The sequence below is a fragment of the Neltuma alba genome, unplaced genomic scaffold, assembly GCF_004799145.2.
Source record: "Neltuma alba isolate B1F8T4 unplaced genomic scaffold, ASM479914v2 tig00010887_pilon, whole genome shotgun sequence".
In the NCBI taxonomy this organism is placed as follows: Eukaryota; Viridiplantae; Streptophyta; class Magnoliopsida; order Fabales; family Fabaceae; genus Neltuma; species Neltuma alba.
In genome coordinates, this window is record NW_021635675.1 from 21,567 (window position 1) to 42,323 (window position 20,757).

The window sequence follows — 20,757 nt, forward strand, 5'->3', positions numbered from 1 at the left end:
TATAATAAAATCTACCATTCACGTAATGAAATTTACTAAAAACCAGCAGGCATATGACAACAGTTACATTATGTAATTGCTTGCCATTGTTTTCTAATTTTTGCTTCATCATTCACCGAATACTGAATATAAACCCTCAAATGCAATAATTCTGTTACTATTTCATCATGAAGCAGTCACAAAAATGAATAATCCAAATCCCACCATCAACTTCTTTCCCACAGGTTCACTCCCTTTCTTACTACAAATCTTTTTTCCCACAACCAAAACCCACCAAATCAACAATGTCTACAGAATAGTGATGCAAAGGAGTAAGATAATAGCATTTCCAACACTCTTTTTTCCTTCTTCCCGTATTTCATCAGCGTCTTCCTCTTTGCTTTCTCTCACTTTCAGACAGAGCAATTTGGTCATTAGGCCAAAAATCTAAATTCCAAATTGGTACCTAGTGCCCTATTTGTCCTTTTGCTTATTCAGGTGCCTTATTTATCTTTTTGAAATTCACATGGTATTTTGCTATCATTTTCCCTAAAAAAATCTCATATAAAGACACATAAAATTTTAAAAAAATCTTAACTAAGGCTGTCGAATTCAACAAACATTTAATTTTTTTGGCCAATTTTTTTTCTCTACGAAGAGACTCTTGATATATATATATATATATTGGCTTAAAGCAAAAAACCGTTAATTTGCAATTTTTTTTTTCTACGAAGAGTTTCTTAAAAAAAAAAAAAAAAAAGAAAAAGAAAAAGCAGGGCTTATCTCGTATGATGCAAAAAAAGAAGAAAAAAAGAACAAGGTTTGACGGTTAGGCCTGGCGATGAAATTGGGTGCAGTAAGTGTAGCCGGCGAGTGGGAGGTTGATGGAGAAAAGGTAGTCTTGGCCGGCGGTGTCAGTGGTGCTGGAGGTGAACGAAAATAGTGCGTACGGTCATTTAGGCGAGAACGACTAGGCAAGCCAGGGGTGGGGGAGCTCGGTGCATCAACCTTGCTGGTGGCTGAGAATTACGGAGAAGAGGGAATCGGCGGCGGAAGTGACCGCGGTAGCAGAGTCGATAAATAGCTGGTGGTTTAGGCTGCGTTGGAGGGCGAAATTTTTTCCTTCAAGGTTCAGATTCCACTCTCCCATATCTCCCTTCTCAACCATTCTTTCAATAATGCGATTATAGTTATTCCCTTTGGCTATTACATTCATGTGTAGCAAAGATTTTCGTTTGAGTTAGACTGGACAAGTTTGCCACTGTTTGGCTGTGCAAATGTGTTATGCTTCTTCTTTGCAAATAATTTTAATCTTTGAAAATGCCGAGAATATTAAGTTCTCTTTGTCAATCTATGGAAATATTTTATGTTCAATGTGCAAATAAATTTTCAACCTATTCCCCCTCTTTTGGGCAAATCCGGTAACAATGCCTCTTTATCAGTCTCTTAATGCTTCTTAATGGGTAGTTCCGTAAATTTGTATTCTTTTCCACACCCGTGGAGGCAAACATCTCTCCGTTTGCAGGAAGCGTTCTTCCCTAGCTGCTGATGTGTTCTTTCCCTTTGAGCAACCAAACGGAACGAGAAGGTGGAAAGGAGGTTGATTTCAATTTCTCGTGCTAAATTTTCGCCCGGCCAAATGTTTCTGATATGTTGAGTTCTCAACTTCAGTTACACAAGCCTATTTGTTGTCCGCACGGGGTCAGTAGGCCCTTTTGCCCTGGCCCTAACGTTGGGTTAGTAGCTCAAACGAACAGACACTATGCAATGGCATATCACAGTGGCACTGTTTCGGTAGCAGAGTCAAAATTGCAGCAACTTAATCCACTCTTAATTGGATCAACAAGTCAAGAACCAAGATTTGATAAATCCCCAAAACTGGGTGAAGGTTGTTCCTAGTGCTGATACTCTTTATTGTGTGAAACAAGAAGAAGATGGATATATTCAAGGAAGAGAATTTGATGCATCTTTTATGCATCAAAAGGAATTTCCGCCCTGTGAAGAAGAAAATAAAGAGCACCAAAAGGATTGTAGACCCACGGAGACTCCTTTGACAGCTTCAATTGATATGGGTCTTATTAATGAGCCTGAAGTGCATCTTTTGGAGGAAGTGGATCAGACTGTGCTATCTAATCGGATTTTGGTTCTTAGCAGACGTAATAAGATCAGAAGTGCTCTAGAATATTTCAGGTCAATGGAATTGTCGGGTCTTTGTCCCACCATTCATGCCTGTAATTCTCTTATATCTTCACTTTTGAGAAATGGACGGTTTGATGATTGCTTAAAAGTTTTTGATTTCACTAGAAGAAGAAAGATAACTACTGGGCATACTTATAGCTTGATGCTTACTGGACTTGCAAATGCTCAAGGCTTCCATTCAGCTCTTAAATCCTTCAAAGAATCAGGAAGTGAACATGACATTGAGAAAATTTTTGATGCTGTTGTCTACAACACCATGATTTCAATCTGTGGAAAATTTCATGAATGGATTGAAATTGAGAGAATTTGGAGGAGTATGAAGGTAAAAGGGTGCGCTCCTAGTCAAGTCACTTACCACTTGTTGGTTAGCAGTTTTGTGCGGTGTGGTCAGGTTGAGCTAGCTCTTGATGCTTATTTTGAGATGGTTCAGAATGGCTTTGAACCCAGAACTGGTACAATGGATGCTATCATTAGCGCATGTGCTAAGGAGGGAAAATGGGATGCTGCCCTTGGTGTGTTTCAGAAAATGGTGATTGAAGGACTTCATCCAAACTTAGTTGCATGCAATGCATTAATTAACTCACTGGGGAAAGCAGGGAAGCTCAAACTAGCATTTCAGGCTCATGATGTCATGAAATCGTTTGGCCATAAACCGGATGCATATACATTCAATGCTTTATTAAGTGCTCTTAACAAGGCTAACAGGCATTTTGACTCTCTTCAACTTTTTGAAAAGATTGAAGAGAACGAATTATGTCAGTTGAATGTACATGTGTACAACACTGTTTTAGCATCATGCTCTAAGCTTGGGTTGTGGGATAGAGCTTTACAGATTATATATCAGATGGAAGCTCGGCTCTCTGCTGTGACAGTGTCATATAATCTTGTTATCAGAGCCTGTGAACGTGCAAGGAAGCCAAAAATTGCATTGCAGGTATACACGCGTATGGTTCATCAGAAGTGCAAGCCAGATGTATTTACATATCTGTCTCTGATTAGATGTTGCATCTGGGGAGATCTCTGGCAAGAAGTGGAGGAAATCCTGAAGGTGGGTGATAATATTTTCAAATAGCTGAGAAATAACTTGTTTGGGTCTACTAAGCTAAACAAACTAATAATGATATTTATTGCTCTGCTAAAAAGAGTTTGCTGGATAAATATCAGTCACGTTCTTTTAACACCACAATCATCTCCTTTTGTTCTATATCTGACTCAAATATCTGACCTTTCTGTTATTTGTTCCTTTTGCAGGTGGCCACACCAAATGTCTCTCTCTATAATACTGCCGTTCAAGGGATGTGCTTGCGGGGCAAGATTAATTTGGCTAATAAGATCTACGATAAAATGCGTGAGAATGGTCTTCAACCTGATGGCAAAACTAGAGCGTTGATGCTTCAAAACTTACCCAAGGGTGCTGTAGTAAATAGATAGTCTCTTTTGATGATGAACAACTTGTATATATTGGAGGATTTTTTTTTTTGGTATGTTTTTTTTTTTTTTTTTGGTTGCTGTGAGTATTATGGGAGTATCATAGGCAACTGAACCTGGTCTACTCAAATGCATAATTCTTTTCGTCCTGCATATAAGTTATTGACAACTATTACTTTACAGGAACTTGTGGGAAGCTTCTATAGTCTTTTCTGAGTTCAATCCTCACAGTTGATAATGCTAATAGTTGTTATTATAAAATTGTTTTGTAAATGTTGTAAAGGATGGAGTCTCATAGTATTATTTTTGGCAGACACATCTGTTGATTTCTCTCTCATGACTAGTATCATTAATATCAATATCAATCAATCATCAATATATATCTAATAACTAATCCTGCAAGCCACATCCTTAGATGGCTTATCGTAGGCTCTGGGGATATTTTACTGTTCATAAGCTGTAGTTAATAAAAAAACTTATGCCTTGGGTTTCTTTCAAGCTGTCTGAGTCATTGTTATGCATTCGGCTTTATGTTGGCTGATGGTTACATTAATTTTCCTTCCATGGTTCACCATTCAAAAAAGTCAGCTTCTTATCTTTTTGAGACAACTTTTTCTTCACAATTTTAAAAAATAAACTTGTTGGCTCCCTAATTCATTAATTGTGCAGCAGCTTTCCTTCTTCCTTTCCCTTCCCTTGCCGTCTCCTCTCTCAAATTTCTTTATCTCACCTCAAGATCAAAATTAAAAAAATCCCCTTATCTCGTCTCTCTCAATCTCCGTCCGTCAATTTCTTCACCCTCCTCTCCTTTTCATGTTTTCCTTTTCCCTTCCTCGTACGTCTCAATCCCCTATAGTCTTCATCTTCACCTCTCACCCAGATTTAAAAGTTGAAATTCAAAGTCTTTCTTCCCCAAGCACTAGAGGGTGGTATAAATTGTTACTCTGAAAGTGTGAAAAGGTGTGGAAGATGGCGACCATGGCAGTGGCGAAGAAGCAGCGACGAGGATAATAGAGGTGAACTAATCCCATCGTCATGCCTGGCTCATGCGATTTTGGTTTTTAGGTTCTTCCATTTTTTGTTTTTTAAAAACTATTCAGAAATACCCAACTGCGGAGTTTCTTGATTTTTAGAGAAGGTAATTTGGTCATCTTCTCCATCACAAGTTACGGAGTTCACTGGGAAGAACAAGAGGCAAGGTCATATTTTTGGCTTACATTTTCTTGACTTTCATGGGTTTTCATCGTTCTCTTTCTGTTGATGATGTTAATTGCATATTTTGCTTCTGAGATGGATATCTGAGAGGGAACCAGCCTTTATATCGCTTCATTCTTCTTCTCCTTTCTATTATGCTTTTCGATGAGATTAATTTTTTGGTTGCCCAAGTTTCAAAACATCAATAAGATTCATTTGATGGTTGCTCAGATTTTTACCACACCAATGAGATTCAACTTTTATTTTTATGGCTGAAATTATGATCATGCAGTACTTACATTTCACATCTGCATATGAACCGTACTGCAATCATATATTACATTATATCTACAGCTTGGCTGGAGTTTCAATTTTGTGGCCGAAATTATTTGACAAGGTATTAGCTGGGTTTTGGAGATCTTAGTTGAAGAACATGTTAAGAACAAATAATGGAGGCGGGGGAATGGCTGAGTAGTAGATCATTGAAATTAATTACTGCCTTGTCAATCCATCTACCTGAACCATTCTTCTTTTTTTTTTAATTTTCTTATTTAGTTTATATTTGCTTCTCTCCTTTCTTTCCATTCATTGTTTCTTTTGGTTTAGATTGAATATTGAGAAGAAAATATAGCTATTAGATCAACAAATACACCAATACTCATATCAGTAACTACACATACACAATAATAGATAATTTTTATTTGAGTTTTTTCGAGAGATTCCTCTCTTTTCTTTTTCCAAAAATTATTGTTGTATAACAGTTAGCATTTCATATTTTTAAAATGTAAAGCCACCTAGAGGCTTTAATTATGTTGGGGTCTATCTTTCTTTTGAGTGGTTTGCATATCTTCCACGGAATATGGCTGTCTTGGTACGTCTCCCAATTTAGGCACTAACATGTCCAAGAGCATCTTACATTTGATGATTGAGAAAATCTTATATTGCAATAGTGATTACGCTAAACTCTGCTGAGCTTGGGAAAAAAAAAAAAAAAAAAGGAGTACCAATTCTCTAGTGCATAGATTCAAAAAGAGAGCCCTCATTGGAAGCATCTGTAATAGTTCGCGTTTATACTTTTATTTCAAAGATGCTTTTTATGTATTATACATACATACATATACAGCAGCCTCTTTGAAATCAATCAGATTTTGTATTCTATATGTTTCTAAACTTCAAACAATACATTTGATATATTTTAAATCTCAAGTTATATATACATACGTACGTACACACACATGAGGGAAGATCCCTTAAAAAGATGGTTAAATATACCAAATTTTTATTTGGGTTATTAAATTTTTCAAATCCGTAATTAGGTCATATGGCCCAAATAAGGATTTTAATTTTTTTTTAAATGACTCTAATGCCACTTTCATTAGAAACATAGAGAGATGAGTATTTTCTATAATTTTCACATTGCCTAAGAGCTCTGAACGAGGGAAAATTGGCACCTATCATTCCAAAGTTAGAAAATCCAACAAAGATGCAACAGTGAGTTAGTTTTTTATATTAAATCTTCCTCTCTTAATCCAAATAGTTTGATCATGTAATATTGGTTCTTTATTTTCTTTGCATGGATTGTGGATTTGTGTGTGATGGGGGCTTTTTTTGGGAGGGAGGGAAAGTTGCCGCATGATGAAAAGTGTGTATCATGAAAATAGGTAAATGATAGTGCAGAGTATTGCTTTTAGGGTGAGCAGAAAGGTTGATCTATATGTGTGATCTAGGGTTTATAATGAATAGTTATGTGCAATAATTGATTGTGTTTACTTGATCATGAGCGTTCAATATGAAAAATGCTATCAGGATTGCGTTTGTAGTTAATAGCTAAGTATAAAATGTTAAAACATGATTTGAAATTGTTAAAATTTGAAGGTAGATTTTGTTATGCTTATTATAAGAACTGATTATGATCATGGCTATGAGGGTCACATTTTTTGTTATAGTAGCTAAATGAAACGCATTAAAACCTAATTTGAGATTGTTAATGTTTGAAGTTTGCCTCCCTCTTGCCTTCTCTCTTGCTTTCAAGTGAAAGGGGCACTAAAATTATTTTAAGAAATTTTAAAATTTATATTTGGGTTATGTGACCTAATTAGAGAATTGAAAAATTTAATGACCCAACTAAGAATTTAGGTTATTTAACCCTTTTTTAAGAAATTTTTCCTATATATAATATAGCAACCTCTTTGAAATCAATCAGATTTTGGATTCTATATGTTTCTAAACTTTTTTCCCCCCCGAACTTCAAACAATACATTTGATATAGTTTAAATCTCAAGTTCATAATAAATATAATCCTAATGTTACTTTTAAGAATAAAATTTGAGACGTTACAAATAAGCGAATGATGATTAGGTTTTCTTAATATGACATTTTCACTCAACATGGCATTATTTTTTATAGGTTAAAATATACATTTATTTTTTTATCCTTATACTAAATTTCAGTTTAGTCTTTTAACTTTAAAAAGTATTTTTTTAGTTACTTAAATATAATCGTTAGTCTTACATAATAAATTTTTTAAAATAATCATTGTTGTTTTGAAAATTAAACTTAATATGTTAGTATTTGAGAATATTTAAACAACAACATTTAAAATTTTAATATTATTGTTTTTTAATTTGTTAACAGTTTAAGGGTGAAAGGATTAAAGATATATTTTTTAAAGTTAAGGGACCAAATTAAAACATTATATAAAGTTAAAGGAATAAAAGCATGCTTTAACCTTTTTGATAATCTCCTACTAAAATTTTTTATTTAATTAAATAAAAAGTAAAATAGAGGATAAGATCAAGAAACTCCTCAGTAAAGATATGATATGAGAGTAGGAAACTCTCATACGATATAATTTAAGTTTCCTGCAACCTCGTTTTCAATTTTTTTAGTAAAAAAAACAAGAAACTAGAAAAATAAAGCATGCCTATTAAATATAAACTTTATATCCTTGTTTGTGAAACAAATAGTTAATATTTATATAAATGAGAATAGGATACTAAAAACACTCCCATCCCTTGGATTTAATTTGAGGTAAAAAAAAAAAAAACAGAGAGAAGTGCCTTGAATGAATTGACCAGGTCAAGAAAAATTGGGAATTTTCTAAGAAAAGTAAGAATGGACTTGTATTGAAGGATTGCTTGAAGGAGACAATAACGGAGGTTGAGGAACAAACAATGGGGGAGAAAATGAACATTCCTAATGTCGTCGTGCTGGGCATGATTGCCTCTCTTGTGTTGGTATCTGTAACCTCAGCCTCACCCACCGCTCACATTGTGGGAGGCGATTTTGGTTGGAATTTGCCCTCCCACCCAACATTCTATGATGATTGGGTAAAAAGTAGAACCTTCGCTGTTGGGGACACTCTTGGTACGATTCTTTCCTTCTTAATTATGTTCATTTTTTCCTAAAAGTCATTTGATTATTTGATATTGAATTGGGCTCCCAAAGGAAAATATAATGCTCTTAACAATGTTTTTCCCCTCCTTTTTCGTAGACTTATTTTCTAACTCGTCATATGCCTATCCATAACCTATAAATTTTAAATAATTCAAACTCTATAACGTGCTGAACATGTTGAATAAGTTTTATGGATTTTCTGAAATAACAAGGTAATGAATCCCCACCGTATATGCTGGTATAAGCTTATTGAACATCCCAATCAAAAAAATTCATAATAATCCACTTTATGCTGATCATATTATACACACATTATCTCCCATTTATAATATAAGAGCTAGTTGAAAATTCAATTTCTTTGGTAATATAAAACTGTAATCTATTTTGTTTTTAATATTTATTCATTTTGCCTCTAAGTAATCCCTATGATGATTGCACAAGTTAAAAAGTTTCAATCGAGAAGTATTTTCAATATACATAATTAATAAGGATATTTTAAGGGAGATAATATCCATTTATTATAAATAACTAACTTAATTAATTTTCTTAATATTGGTAAATTGGTTATTTAGCTTTTCTGTGAAGGAATGGAGGTATTATTGGTCTCATTATTGTGATGAGTACTAAAATTGATTTTCCTATTACATTTTGAAGGCCCAAGGTATTGGTCTTAATAAATCCCCATTTCTTATTTTCTTCCACTAGAAAATGCCTCTACACTCAATTCCTTATTATTATTATTTTTTTGCCAGCAAACTCAACTCCTTATTAAAACAATAGGATTTGGCATAACTTCCAAACTTATTGATTAAAAATTTTCAATTCTTTCTTGACTTGATCATTATTAGTTTTTGTTTAGGTCTTTTTCATTCATTTTTTTGCTTGAGTCTTTTGCATTCACAACTTAGTGAGACAATTTCACGTAATCTACTATGTTTGTTAACTACAGCTTTTCATTATAAGCCCGAGTTGAGCACAGTAGTGGAGGTTAACAAAGAGGACTATGAAAAGTGCACCTCTCTGAATACCTTGTTCACATATTTTCAAGGGGACGCCGTTATTAAGTTGGACAAACCAGGAGACTATTACTTCTTTTGTAATGTCGGCAAGCATTGTGAGGCAGGTCAAAAGCTTCATGTCACTGTCCATTAAACTACCTTCACTTCCCTTTTAATCACTTCTCTTGATCATGTTATGCAATTCAGTTCTTAATATAAGACCCCTTTTTGGAGTGTAATAAATTGCATTACAAAGCAGGTTTTATATTAAGTATCGAAGGAGTACATGTTTTATTTTTATCACACCAAAACCACTGTTATATTGTAATATTGTAATATACTCTTCTTTAGAGTTGGAGTAGTTTGATTAGGTGATTAGTCTCCATCCCTAATCACAACCAAAATGTTGCCTTCAATGCAATTTTTGTGTTCATTGCCACGTCCCCTTTCCACACAAGCAATTAAATGAAAATCAAATCAAATCGAACCTTTATGTCAAAGTTCGCATGATGATAGCCACTAGTGTCCTCTCTCCCTCTCTCTCTCTCTACACACACACACACACATATTGTCCTCCTTGTCGTTGTCCTTATGATCGATACTGTAAGAAACAGAACAAGATTCTGAATAATTTACGATGCATTTTAAACTAGTTCCTTAAATGTTTTAACATAGCTTAGCATAACTTTAATTAGATGTAATTTCAGCTTGGGTTCTTTAAGTTGCATTACCAATATATGTTTGTTAATCAAACATTTTTGTAAATTTAATCGGGTAGGTTACAAAAGTGACTTAAAACCTATAATAAAAGAGGAGTTTATTCCACCAAAAAATAGTTCTCGATGTTCTTCAACCTTCGTCATTTTCTTTGAAAATGTTCAATGTTTTTGCTGTAGGCGAATAGTGATATGAAGGTAAAGAGATTAAGAAATATTCTTTTAACATCAAGTTGTGTTTAAGATTGGCAGTTTCTTTTTCAAGTTTTATATCTATGATTAATCATTTTAGTGTTCATTAATCATGAGATGAAATTTATCATAAATGGGTTCATTATTTTAATTAGAATAAAACTCACCAATGCATAACCAAACAAAGAACAATATCAAAAACTCATTTTCCTAAATCTGTGCACGTTCATTCTGGTGAACGTGTCCACGCGCTGCGATGAAAGGCATAGTGAACGAAGAAAATGAAAAATTTGCAAGAATTCACGAAGTTATGCAATATAATATTGAACTAGTCTTAAAAACACATAAAACAAACACCAAAGTCAAGGGCTTTTTTATGAATTTAAAATCAAGAAAACCAAGGCAAAAATTACAATAATTTTAACCCGAATGGATCAATGCAAAATGTTTTTTAAGCTTTCCAAAATTTTGAACATGTTATTGTAACATCCCAAACTTGGGTCTAGAAGTACCAGAATTAACTTAAAATAGACAGTCTATAAACATTTTTTGGCAGGAGTTTCAAAAGTTTCCTGAAAGGACAAGAAGATTCCTAAGGACTAAATGGTTTTGTAAGAATTTTCTGGAATCACAGGATAGGCAAGCTAGAGACTCTGATGAAGTCTTGAGAGCTTGAGTATGGAAATTGAAGATGATTAAGGATTAAAGGTTGTGTTGGGAACTTCAGTGAGATGTCTCAAGGCTAAATCCCAATAGGGACCTAATCGCAAATTCAAAATGTTTGATGCTGAAAAAGGGCAATGATGGAAACTAAGCTGGTAAATTCTAGAAAAATTCTAGAAAAATGGTAAATAAGGTTTTGATGGGGTTAAAAATAATGAAAATATCCTTGAAGCAAATTGATGAAATTCTCAGGGTTTCGGCTAATTATGAATAGCTGAAATTGAATCATTTAAAATATCAGGAGGCCTTAGATAATTAGAGATAAATGGGAATTAAATGCTTAGAAAATTATCATAGGTTTTAAAAATGATTACTTCCCAAAAAACAGAGAGGTTGGCTTTAACAGAATTTAAAGCCTATTTATACACTATTCGGAAAGGCAAAATAAACCGTTTATGGGTTGACTTTTAACTTGAGAAAAATTAGAGAAATTTTTCATAATAAAAATACAGCATTGGTACCCAGAGATAGTCTTAGGGTGTGTTTGGGTGACACCCCAAACCATTCAATCACCTAAACACCCCCTCTAAAAACCAAAACCATGGTTTTGGGTCAAAACCATGGTTTTGACTCCAAAACCATGGTTTTGGAAAAAGCAAAATTTTTTTGCTTTTGGAGAAAAAAGGGAGAGTGTGAGAGCCTATATGATATGTATCTTGTTATTTTTTTTATAAACATATTTTTTGATAAACATATTTAATCTTATATTTTATAAATATATATACACATTAATTATTTATTAATTATATTATCTTATGTATTATTAATTATGTTGGTAAAAAATATATTATTAACAATTTTATTCCTTCAAATTAAAATATATCATAAAATCTATTTTTCTGTAATTATCATATTAACTTATGTCTTTTTTTTAGTAATTTGTATATATAAAAAGTGCTTCTGATAACAACTATCCAAACACTCTCACTTCTCAAAATCACTTTTTTACAAAATCTATTCTCCCTAGAATCTATTCTCCAGAATCACTTTTCCAAACCACGGTTTGGTTTCATCCAAACACACCCTAAGTTATTGTTAGAGTTATGGAGAGAGAATTTGGTCAAGTTTACTCCAAAATAAATATTGTTAAGTATTTTAATGAAGGAACAAATGGAAGTGTATTACTTTCTCTTTAGGAATATTATATAATACCATATGAGGTTAATTGTGATGAATAAAAGGTACTAGAACATGTTTCAAGGTTACCGAGTAAGTGAGGACCTGAAAAAGTACCCAATATGACATAAAATCATAAATAGGAGGAGAAATAGCCAAAGGTAAGGCTTTGCATGAATTTTTCTTTATTTTCCTCTCTATTTCAAAGTAAAATTGATGAAGGGATATGGATGAAATTATACAAGTTGTTAAAGGGCAAGTTTAGAATAATAGAATTTTATAATAAAATATTATGTTTCCACATATGTATGATAGATGGCATATGAAGTGTCCCATAAGGTGGCTTTAGCATTGAATAATGAGGACACCTGAGAGGTTTTATGTTGCAAGAATCAATAAGGAATGAGGCTTGATGCAAGACAAGTATATATGGTTAAAGTAAATGGTGAATTTGAAGGATCAACATAAGGTAACCTTGGCTTGCATTATAAATACCCCTTCCCCTCCTACATGGCCAAGATTTTCGGCTAACACAATAGAAGAGCGAGGGAGGCCGAAAATGTGAAGGGAGAAAGGAGAAGAGAAAGAGCAAAGGAAGCCATACAAGATCAAGCTCCATGACAAGGTATGTTTATGATTTTTGATGTAGTTTATCTTTGATGTAGTTTATCTTGCTATTTGTCTTGTTGAGCTTAGCCATGGATTTGATGGATTTTGAAAGCTTGAAACCTAGGATGAGATGCTATTCAATTATGTTTAGTTAGAATCATGTTTAAAAGTCTAAAATGAATGAGAATCAAGTGATTTTAAGATGATTTGTGAAAGATTTCATGGTTATGTACCCAAGGATATATTTTGGCCAGGCCAATTCTTGAGACTATGCTTCAAATAAATTTAGAATGAAAAATTGTGTAGAGTACAATTGAGGCAACAAGTTTGGAAGCATTAGAATTGAAAATGAAAATTTTTCATTCCAAGAACTAACCTCTCGGCCAATGAGAATTCAAAGGAAAGAAGTTAGATTTTGTTAAATCCAAGCTTCTATTTGGATTCCTCATGAAAACTTGAGTAGGAAATGGCCAAGAGAACGATTTTAGAAGTTAAGAATAAGAAAGGGAAAGTTTAAGTTAAAGAGGAATCAAGTTTGAAAGTAAGGGTTCTTAGTGATTTCCATGGCCTTTATGGATTGGTTATTAATGTGCAATGTGAATTGAAGGCCATGAGACACCAAGAAATATGAATGGCAAGGTTGAGCAAGCAACCTAGTTGGTTGGAGGCAAAGGGAGTAAGAGAAAGTTTAATGTTGCAAGATAGTGAACTTATCCTCATTGTGTGCTTGATATGTATGCTTGAGTGTTGATGCTGCTTGATGATGATTTAGAATATGAAACATTGAATGTTGCTCTATTTCTTGTATGTTCCATGGCCATGTATGAATGAAATATTGAGTATTAAGGCATGTCATTTTATAAGCATGAAAGCATGAAAGTATGAGACCAAGCATGTCATTCACTTAGCATTTGTCTTGCATACATATTGGGTAATGTTTGCTACTAAAATTCTCCCAAATCTCACACTCCCTTAACCAACCCTAATGGGTGTTAATAAGTAAGCAAGAGGATGCATAAAGAAGAAGAACAAAGAAAGAAGAGAAGAAAGTGATAATTCTGTCTATGTATTTAATGTAATCTTTATGTTAATGTATATATGAACATGCCTCTCAATGTTATGTGATATTAAATGATGATGATGGCATGTAAGATTGAATATAATGATGCATGAGAATAAATTATGTAATATTGGCATGATTATGAAACAAGAAATAAATGAATATGAATTATTAATGCAAGGGGGATAAATTGTCCCTAAATGAGCCACAGATTTTTGATAGAGTGGAAGTGAGGCAAACGATGTTATGTGCCCATGAAATTTGGTATGCTTAAAGTATACATCCTTAAATTTAAAACAAGGAGTAGATCACTTAAAATAGATATGTGTGCTAAGAGTCATGACTGTTCAAGTTAGGATAGAAAAACTGAACATTATAGTTGTTACCAAATAAATAGTAAATTTGCAAGAATTAACTGTACAAATTGAGAATGTCTAGGCCTAGATTTATATTTTTCCTTGTAGATAATTAAAATATATTTAAATAGAGACTTGAATCACCTCAATATGATTTTTCTATAATTAGTTGTGAATTCTCAAAATTAGACTAAATCTGAAATTCTAGTGAATAGTAACCTGAGAATCAAATTTTAATCTATGGATTTATTTTATGATCTGCTTGAATTATAATACTTCCAAAAACATACTAAAACGGGTATTAGGATGGATGTTTCAGTTGTCACCTGCCATGGGGGTTAAATTAAAAAAAAATTTATTCTCTAAGGATTACACTAAATACAACCCCAAGTCATTCACTTAGTGAGGAGACTTGTTTACTGAATCCTAGTAACTAAATACCAATACAAACAAAAGCATAATATTTGATAAGAAATTCATTTTATATAAGGATTAAAGTACAATTTGCCCTGAAAGTTTTCACTCAAGAGTACTGGGTAACCAGAAGTTTTTTGAGAAGCAATATTACCCTAGAAGTATAAAAAATGTAACAATGTCACCCTTCTCAAATAGTACCCCCTAATGTTAACTATTTGATCTTCCAAAAATGCCACCTTATCTTTATTCTAACCAACAATCAATATATTCCAACTCAACAAATAGTCCACCTCATCCTTCTCTCTTCTCTCTCTTTCTCTTTACTCTTTCTCTCTTCGTTTGTCTTTTCTGATGGTGTCTCCCTTCCTCTCAAACTCTTTAGACGTGTCTAGCTTTCTTTCCCTCTATCTTCAAGGTTGATGACAATGAAAAATCCAGAAGAAGAACCCTCTAAGGTGTCGATGGTGAACAATAACCACACAGATGAGAAAGATGATGAACAATAACCACATAGCTCTCCTCATTCTTAGTCGATGATGCTAATATTGCCTTTGTCAAAATTGAATAATCTAAAAGAACATTAATATATATACTTTGACAAGTACGTATTTGGATCACACAAGCTCTTAGAGCTTGGTACGAACGACTTAGCAATTTTCTGATAGAAAAAGGATTTGAAAGAGACAAAGTGGATGCTACTCTTTTCATTAAAAGAAATAGGAAAGATCTTTTGATTGTTCAAATTTATGTGGATGATATTATTTTTGGAGCTACTAATGAAGATGTTTGTCAAGAGTTTGCTAAGCTAATGCAGGGAGAGTTCGAAATGTCGATCATGGGAGAATTGAATTTCTTTCTGGAATTACAAATCAAGCAGAAGAAAAATGGCATATTTATATCCCAAACAAAGTATCTGAAGGAGCTACTAAAGAAATATGGATTAGAAAATGCCAAAAGTGTAAAAACTCCTATGAGTTCAACCATCTCGCTAGATGCAGATGAAAAGGGCAAGGACGTGAATCTGACCAGATATAGAGGAATGATTAGTTCATTACTCTATCTCACTATTAGCAGGTTAGATATTCAATTCAGTGTGGGAATTTGCGCAAGATATCAATCAACCCCAAAAGAATCACATGAAGAAGCCGTCAAGAGAATTCTTAGATACCTTGTTGGAACTCAGAATTCGAGGATTTGGTATCCAAAGAAGGGAGCAGAATATCTAATGGGATACTCAGATGCAGATCATGGAGGATATAAGACTGACAAAAAAAGCACCGGTGGACAATGCCAATTTTTCGAAGGGTGCGTTGTCTCGTGGTCAAGCAAAAAGCAGAATACTGTGGCAATTTCCTCAACAGAATCAGAATATGTTGCCACTGCCAGCTATTGTGCTCAGATTCTATGGCTAAGACAACAACTACAGGATCTAGGAATCAGCTTGAAAGAGATTCCAATCCTATGTGATAACACGAGTACGATAAGCTTGTCCAAGAATCCAGTTCATCATGCCCGAACTAAGCATATCGACATTCGACATCATTTCATTCGGGATCATGTTCAAAAGAAAGATGTAAAAGTAGAATTCATTCCACCGAATATCAAATAGCAGACATTTTCACGAAGCCTCTAGATCAACAGAAATTCAACTACTTTAGAAGAGAATTGGGAATGGTAAATCCCAATGAGTTGTAAGAAATCTCATATTATCTCTCAAATTTGAATCTTTAGATTTAATGTTTTGATGATTAAATGACTAATTTAATCATCGGAGTGGATAGAAATTTGTTTTGCAGGAAGCTCTGTTTTGTCGAAGAAAAACAGAGGTAAACAGAGTATGGAATAATCGAACAAGACATCGATAATCATGATGCCATAAAGGGAAAATTTATCGATCACCTGATCGATAAAAGCAGCATGTGAGGAGAAAGAAGAAATTTAGAACGATGATTATTGATAAGTGGATTATCGATCAGAACATCGATTAGGAGTGACAAGTTTTTGAGACACTTCGTTCAATTCTGGTAAGCATTAATCGATAAGCTGATTGATAAGTGGATTATCAATCAAATGATCGATAAAACAGACCATGTACGCATTCCCTCTATCAATTTTATCGATAACATGTTTGATAATTGCTTGTTCGATAACTTGATCGATAATTGTCTCCAGTGTTCTTGTGTGTTCTTCATATTTATCGAGCACGTGATCAATCATCCGTTGATCGATAACATGATCGATCATTCTGAAGTTTACAATGTTTAATTTTTGAAAACCCCCCGTCAGTTATCGAACCCTAGCTTAAACAAAACCGTTCCCCTGTTTCACGTAACAATCCAAAATCACTATTCCATTAAATTTCTGACTCCCTTCCACTCGAATCCATCTTTGCCACTTACTCGACCTCCATCGAACTTGAAATACACTCCTTCAACTGATTAATTCCTCAGAAATCCTTCGGTACCTCAAAAATGGTGAGACTGGAGTAGTTGAACGTTGAGCGGGAAGAAAGTACTGAGAAACAATCTCAACCAAGTGACACTACTCCCTTAGGTACTAAGAAGAGGTATAGACCGAAAGTAAGGGAAGAATCATCCAAGAAGAGAGGAGTCCTTAAAATCCGAGAGAGTCGGGCCGAAAAGCAACCCACTCCTCCAAGAAAATCTCTCCGGTCCAAATCCAAGCTACTAGTAGTCACTGAGGAATCAGAAACTGAGTCAGATGAAGAAGCCTCAGTTCAGAAAGCTATGGAGACCGCCTTGAGAGTTCCCATCCCCAGGCAACCAAGACAAAAAAAGCAGAGAGCCAGTAAAGGTGTGTCATGATAGATTCCTACTAAAGGTATTCCATCTGATTTTTCTGAGCTATTAATTGGAAACCTAGATAAAGATGTGAATTCATCTAAGTTTAAGGTAGATTTTGCAAATTGAAGATTTTGTCCTGTGGTGTCTGTGGATATTGAGAGTCTAAAGAAAAATAAACAAATTAATTTGGACTTGAGTAACCTCCTGGAATACTATTCGAATTGGCTGATAATTGGTGGAGAATATTGTCCTGAAGTAATTAAGAGATTCTACTGTAATATGGAATCAGTAGAAGAATATGATGAGTAGGAAAATTTGATAGAAGATTACTTAAGGGTCAAACTTAGAGGCCGAACCTTCCACATTACTAGTACTAAGCTAAATGAGTGGCTGGCAACCCAAGAATCTGTGAGAGGGGGAGATATGAATGATATAAAAGCTTATAAGATTTTGATGCAGAGTGATGACTACCTCGAAGAGCTAAACTTTCCACCTAAGCAGATGTGTGATTATTATGGAATAATCCACTACATCTATTCAAGGAGCATGATCAACAAATTCGGGAGTTTTTCACATTTAACACAGGATGATTATTTATTGCTGGCTAGAATAATCAGCGGTGAAAAGATCAACATAAGGGCCTTGATCTATCATAAAATGAAGGATTTTGTTCTTAAAAAAAAATCCAAGTCTACACCAATCCCCTATCTTCAGTTGGCCACATATATCCTACAAGCAAATAACATTGCCCCCTTTGAGCCTGGAGAATCCAAGACAAAAGTTCCTGCTTTTGGTATCACCCAGCTAAACAAGATGAGGATTCCTGTACCCTTCAAACCTTTACAGAAGAAAATTCAGTAAGACAAGGGGAAGCAACTAGCTGCCAGTACTTCTAGAACTTAGGATGAGGCTGAATCCATTGCAGCTCCCTCTCATATCCCTGGACCATCATTTGTGGAGAGATCCATTAGGGACATGTTTCAAACTGAACTTCAAGAGTTTGAGAGGAGAGTCTATGCCACTGCCAGAGATTATAGGGAAGTCTCAGACAGAAAATTTGAGGGCATTTCCAAAATCCTAAATCTTTACTGCCAAGCAATGATAGTTTTGGAAAAGGAGGTTTCTCAGAGATTCGACCATGTTGACAAAGAAATCTGAGAGCTCAAAGGGATAGTGGCCTCTCTTTGCAATAACTTCTCTGCCCCCAGCACCACCTTTAGCTTTGAGGACTTACTATCTCATCCACCATCTCCTCCTCACCATGAGCCTGCACCATCTACCTGTCCTATACCCACTTCTCCTATTTTCACTTCACACTCAGTACCCCCTATCTCTCCCACTCCTTCTACTACTTTATATCTCATCACTACTCCCCAGCCGGTCCCTTCTCTACATATTCCACCATTCTCTGTACTTTCTCACCTTCCACCTCTTCCTATTCCACTGCCCATGCCCACTGCTTCTACTCCTTCCCCTTCTTCTTCTAATGCTAAAAAAAAGGGGGAGAAGGATTCTGCTGTTTAATTCTGTTGTTTAAGTTTTTTTTCAGTTTCTGTTATGTATGTTTCTCACAGTTGTTGCTTACTAATATGACAGTTGTGTAATTTTGTTTCTTATCAGTTAAAGTTTCTTTTATGCTGCCTTTCTGTCTCATTTTGATATGATTTTATTTGATTTTATTTGATTTTACTATTATCTGATGCTACTTAGTTAATATCACTCACCTATGTTTTGTTATCATCAAAAAGGAGGAGAATGTTAGGATTAAGGTTTTGATGATAACAAAGTAAGAAATTTGTGTTTCAGTATGTTGATCGATCATCTGATCGATCAAGGACTTATCGATAAGCTGATAGATCATATCTCTGTACAATCAAGTAACTTAGCAGAAACTTTGATTGATAACTTGTTAGATAATATGTTGATCGATCATTTGATCGATTATTGTTAACTTAGTTGTGTATGAAAGTCTGGAGTAAATTATCGATGACTTGATCGATAATCAGGATGATCGAACATCTGTCGAATAAAAGGATATAAATCTGATAGGAAATTATCGATCATATGATCGATAAACAGATTATCGATAAGAAGACAGATAAATGGTAATGCGCTCTACTCATTCTATGTTATGCTTTAGTCACCATTTTTCAATCACCTTATCGATCAGTCATTTATCGATAATATGATCGAACATTGGTTCATAACACTCTCTGTGCAGGTACTTATTTCAACAGTTTATCGATCACCTGATCGATCAGCAAATTATCGATCACATGATTGATCATCGGTACATCGCTCCTATTTTATTGTTCTTCAATCACCGGATCGATCATCAGATTATCGATAATATGATCGATTATCACACTTACATGTCTACCTTGTTTTTCACATAACATGATCGATAAATCAGTTCTTTGACTTTACAGCATTAAACCACTTTATCGATAACTTGATCGATCATTCATTAATCGATCACCTATTCAATCAACCTACATAGTCTGTGTTTTCATTGAATATACTTTTAGTTATTGTTTATCGATAAGGTTATCCATAATCTATTTATCGATAATGTGTTCGAAAATTATTGTTTTTAAAATCTATTTCTATAACACCGTGTTTATCGATAACCTGATCGATCAACAAGTGTTCGATCATAGAGCGATTTCAGTTTAAACTTCAACCAGCCACGATGTTTCTCAAAATTTATCATCTATTTCATTCGAGCTTTTCTCAGCCTTCATTATTGTCTTAATTCTCTATTTAAAAAGATTCAAAATCAAAAGTGACCTTGATCTTCTTTTTCTCTGCATACCAGTATGATGTCACTATTTCCTTTTATCGATCACTTGATCGATAAATCATTCATCTATCACTTGATCGATAAACTTAGTTATCTGTTTCAAAAGCTCTTACTCTGAATAATCGATAACCTGATCGGTCAATCAGTAATTGATCACTACTTCGATCAAGCATGATCAGTTATTGCTCAACACATTTAACAACTGATTGATTCTACTTGTAAACTATGAATGTTCATTTTATCATTTGTTCGATTCTGTTTTTGATCTTACTCTGCAAAGAAAAACTTATTGAATCAATGTATTATTGCAGATTATGAAGAAAAACCCAATGGCTCTTTAACGGTTGTCTAAGTAGCCTGTAACCTACCTTGTCAGAAGCATTTATGGCAGAAACCGTTGCAATTGGGAAAACACGCAACCGGACTCTCAACGGCTAGAAGCTCTTCTATCTAACAGTTACTAAACTACCTCAACTATAAAAAGCGTGAAGAAGCATTAAATGAACAGATTGAATACGTGACCTACCCTCTGTTGATTATTTACTGTTACATTCAATACTCTATTCTTCCATTTACTAAGCTTTAGTGATTATCATTTATTCACTCTGTGAGAGAGTTTATATTTCTCATCATTAATCACGTCTTGTGTGAAACTCAAGAGTGTGGACTCTTGAGTGGGATTGTAACCTTATGGGCAGTAAGAGGGAGTGATTGAGAGTATCGATTACTGTACTGAGGCACCAAGAGCCCAATCAATCTTGCAACAT

General features: G+C 34.2%; 2 protein-coding genes across 4 annotated transcripts; both read left to right on the top strand.

Moving 5' to 3' along the window:
- The first annotated feature begins 821 nt into the window (after positions 1 to 821).
- LOC114759746 (pentatricopeptide repeat-containing protein At3g29290) lies at positions 822 to 3,918 on the top strand. 3 transcript variants are annotated; one of them, XM_028948985.1, is made up of 3 exons: positions 822 to 1,108; positions 1,505 to 3,226; positions 3,430 to 3,918. In XM_028948985.1, the coding sequence occupies exons 2-3, from the start codon at positions 1,952 to 1,954 to the stop codon at positions 3,607 to 3,609; spliced, it is 1,455 nt and encodes a 484-aa protein (XP_028804818.1). In that variant the 5' UTR covers positions 822 to 1,108; positions 1,505 to 1,951; the 3' UTR covers positions 3,610 to 3,918. The 3 variants fall into 3 exon arrangements, with proteins under 3 accessions (XP_028804818.1, XP_028804817.1, XP_028804819.1); XM_028948984.1 differs by having other exon boundaries at positions 822 to 3,226; XM_028948986.1 differs by having other exon boundaries at positions 822 to 3,230; positions 3,430 to 3,512.
- A 4,055-nt stretch (positions 3,919 to 7,973) lies between these two features.
- Positions 7,974 to 18,345, top strand: LOC114759733 (early nodulin-55-2-like). The gene is made up of 4 exons (XM_028948966.1): positions 7,974 to 8,166; positions 9,146 to 9,319; positions 16,937 to 17,197; positions 18,113 to 18,345. The coding sequence occupies exons 1-4, from the start codon at positions 7,974 to 7,976 to the stop codon at positions 18,343 to 18,345; spliced, it is 861 nt and encodes a 286-aa protein (XP_028804799.1).
- The last annotated feature ends 2,412 nt before the right edge of the window (positions 18,346 to 20,757 follow it).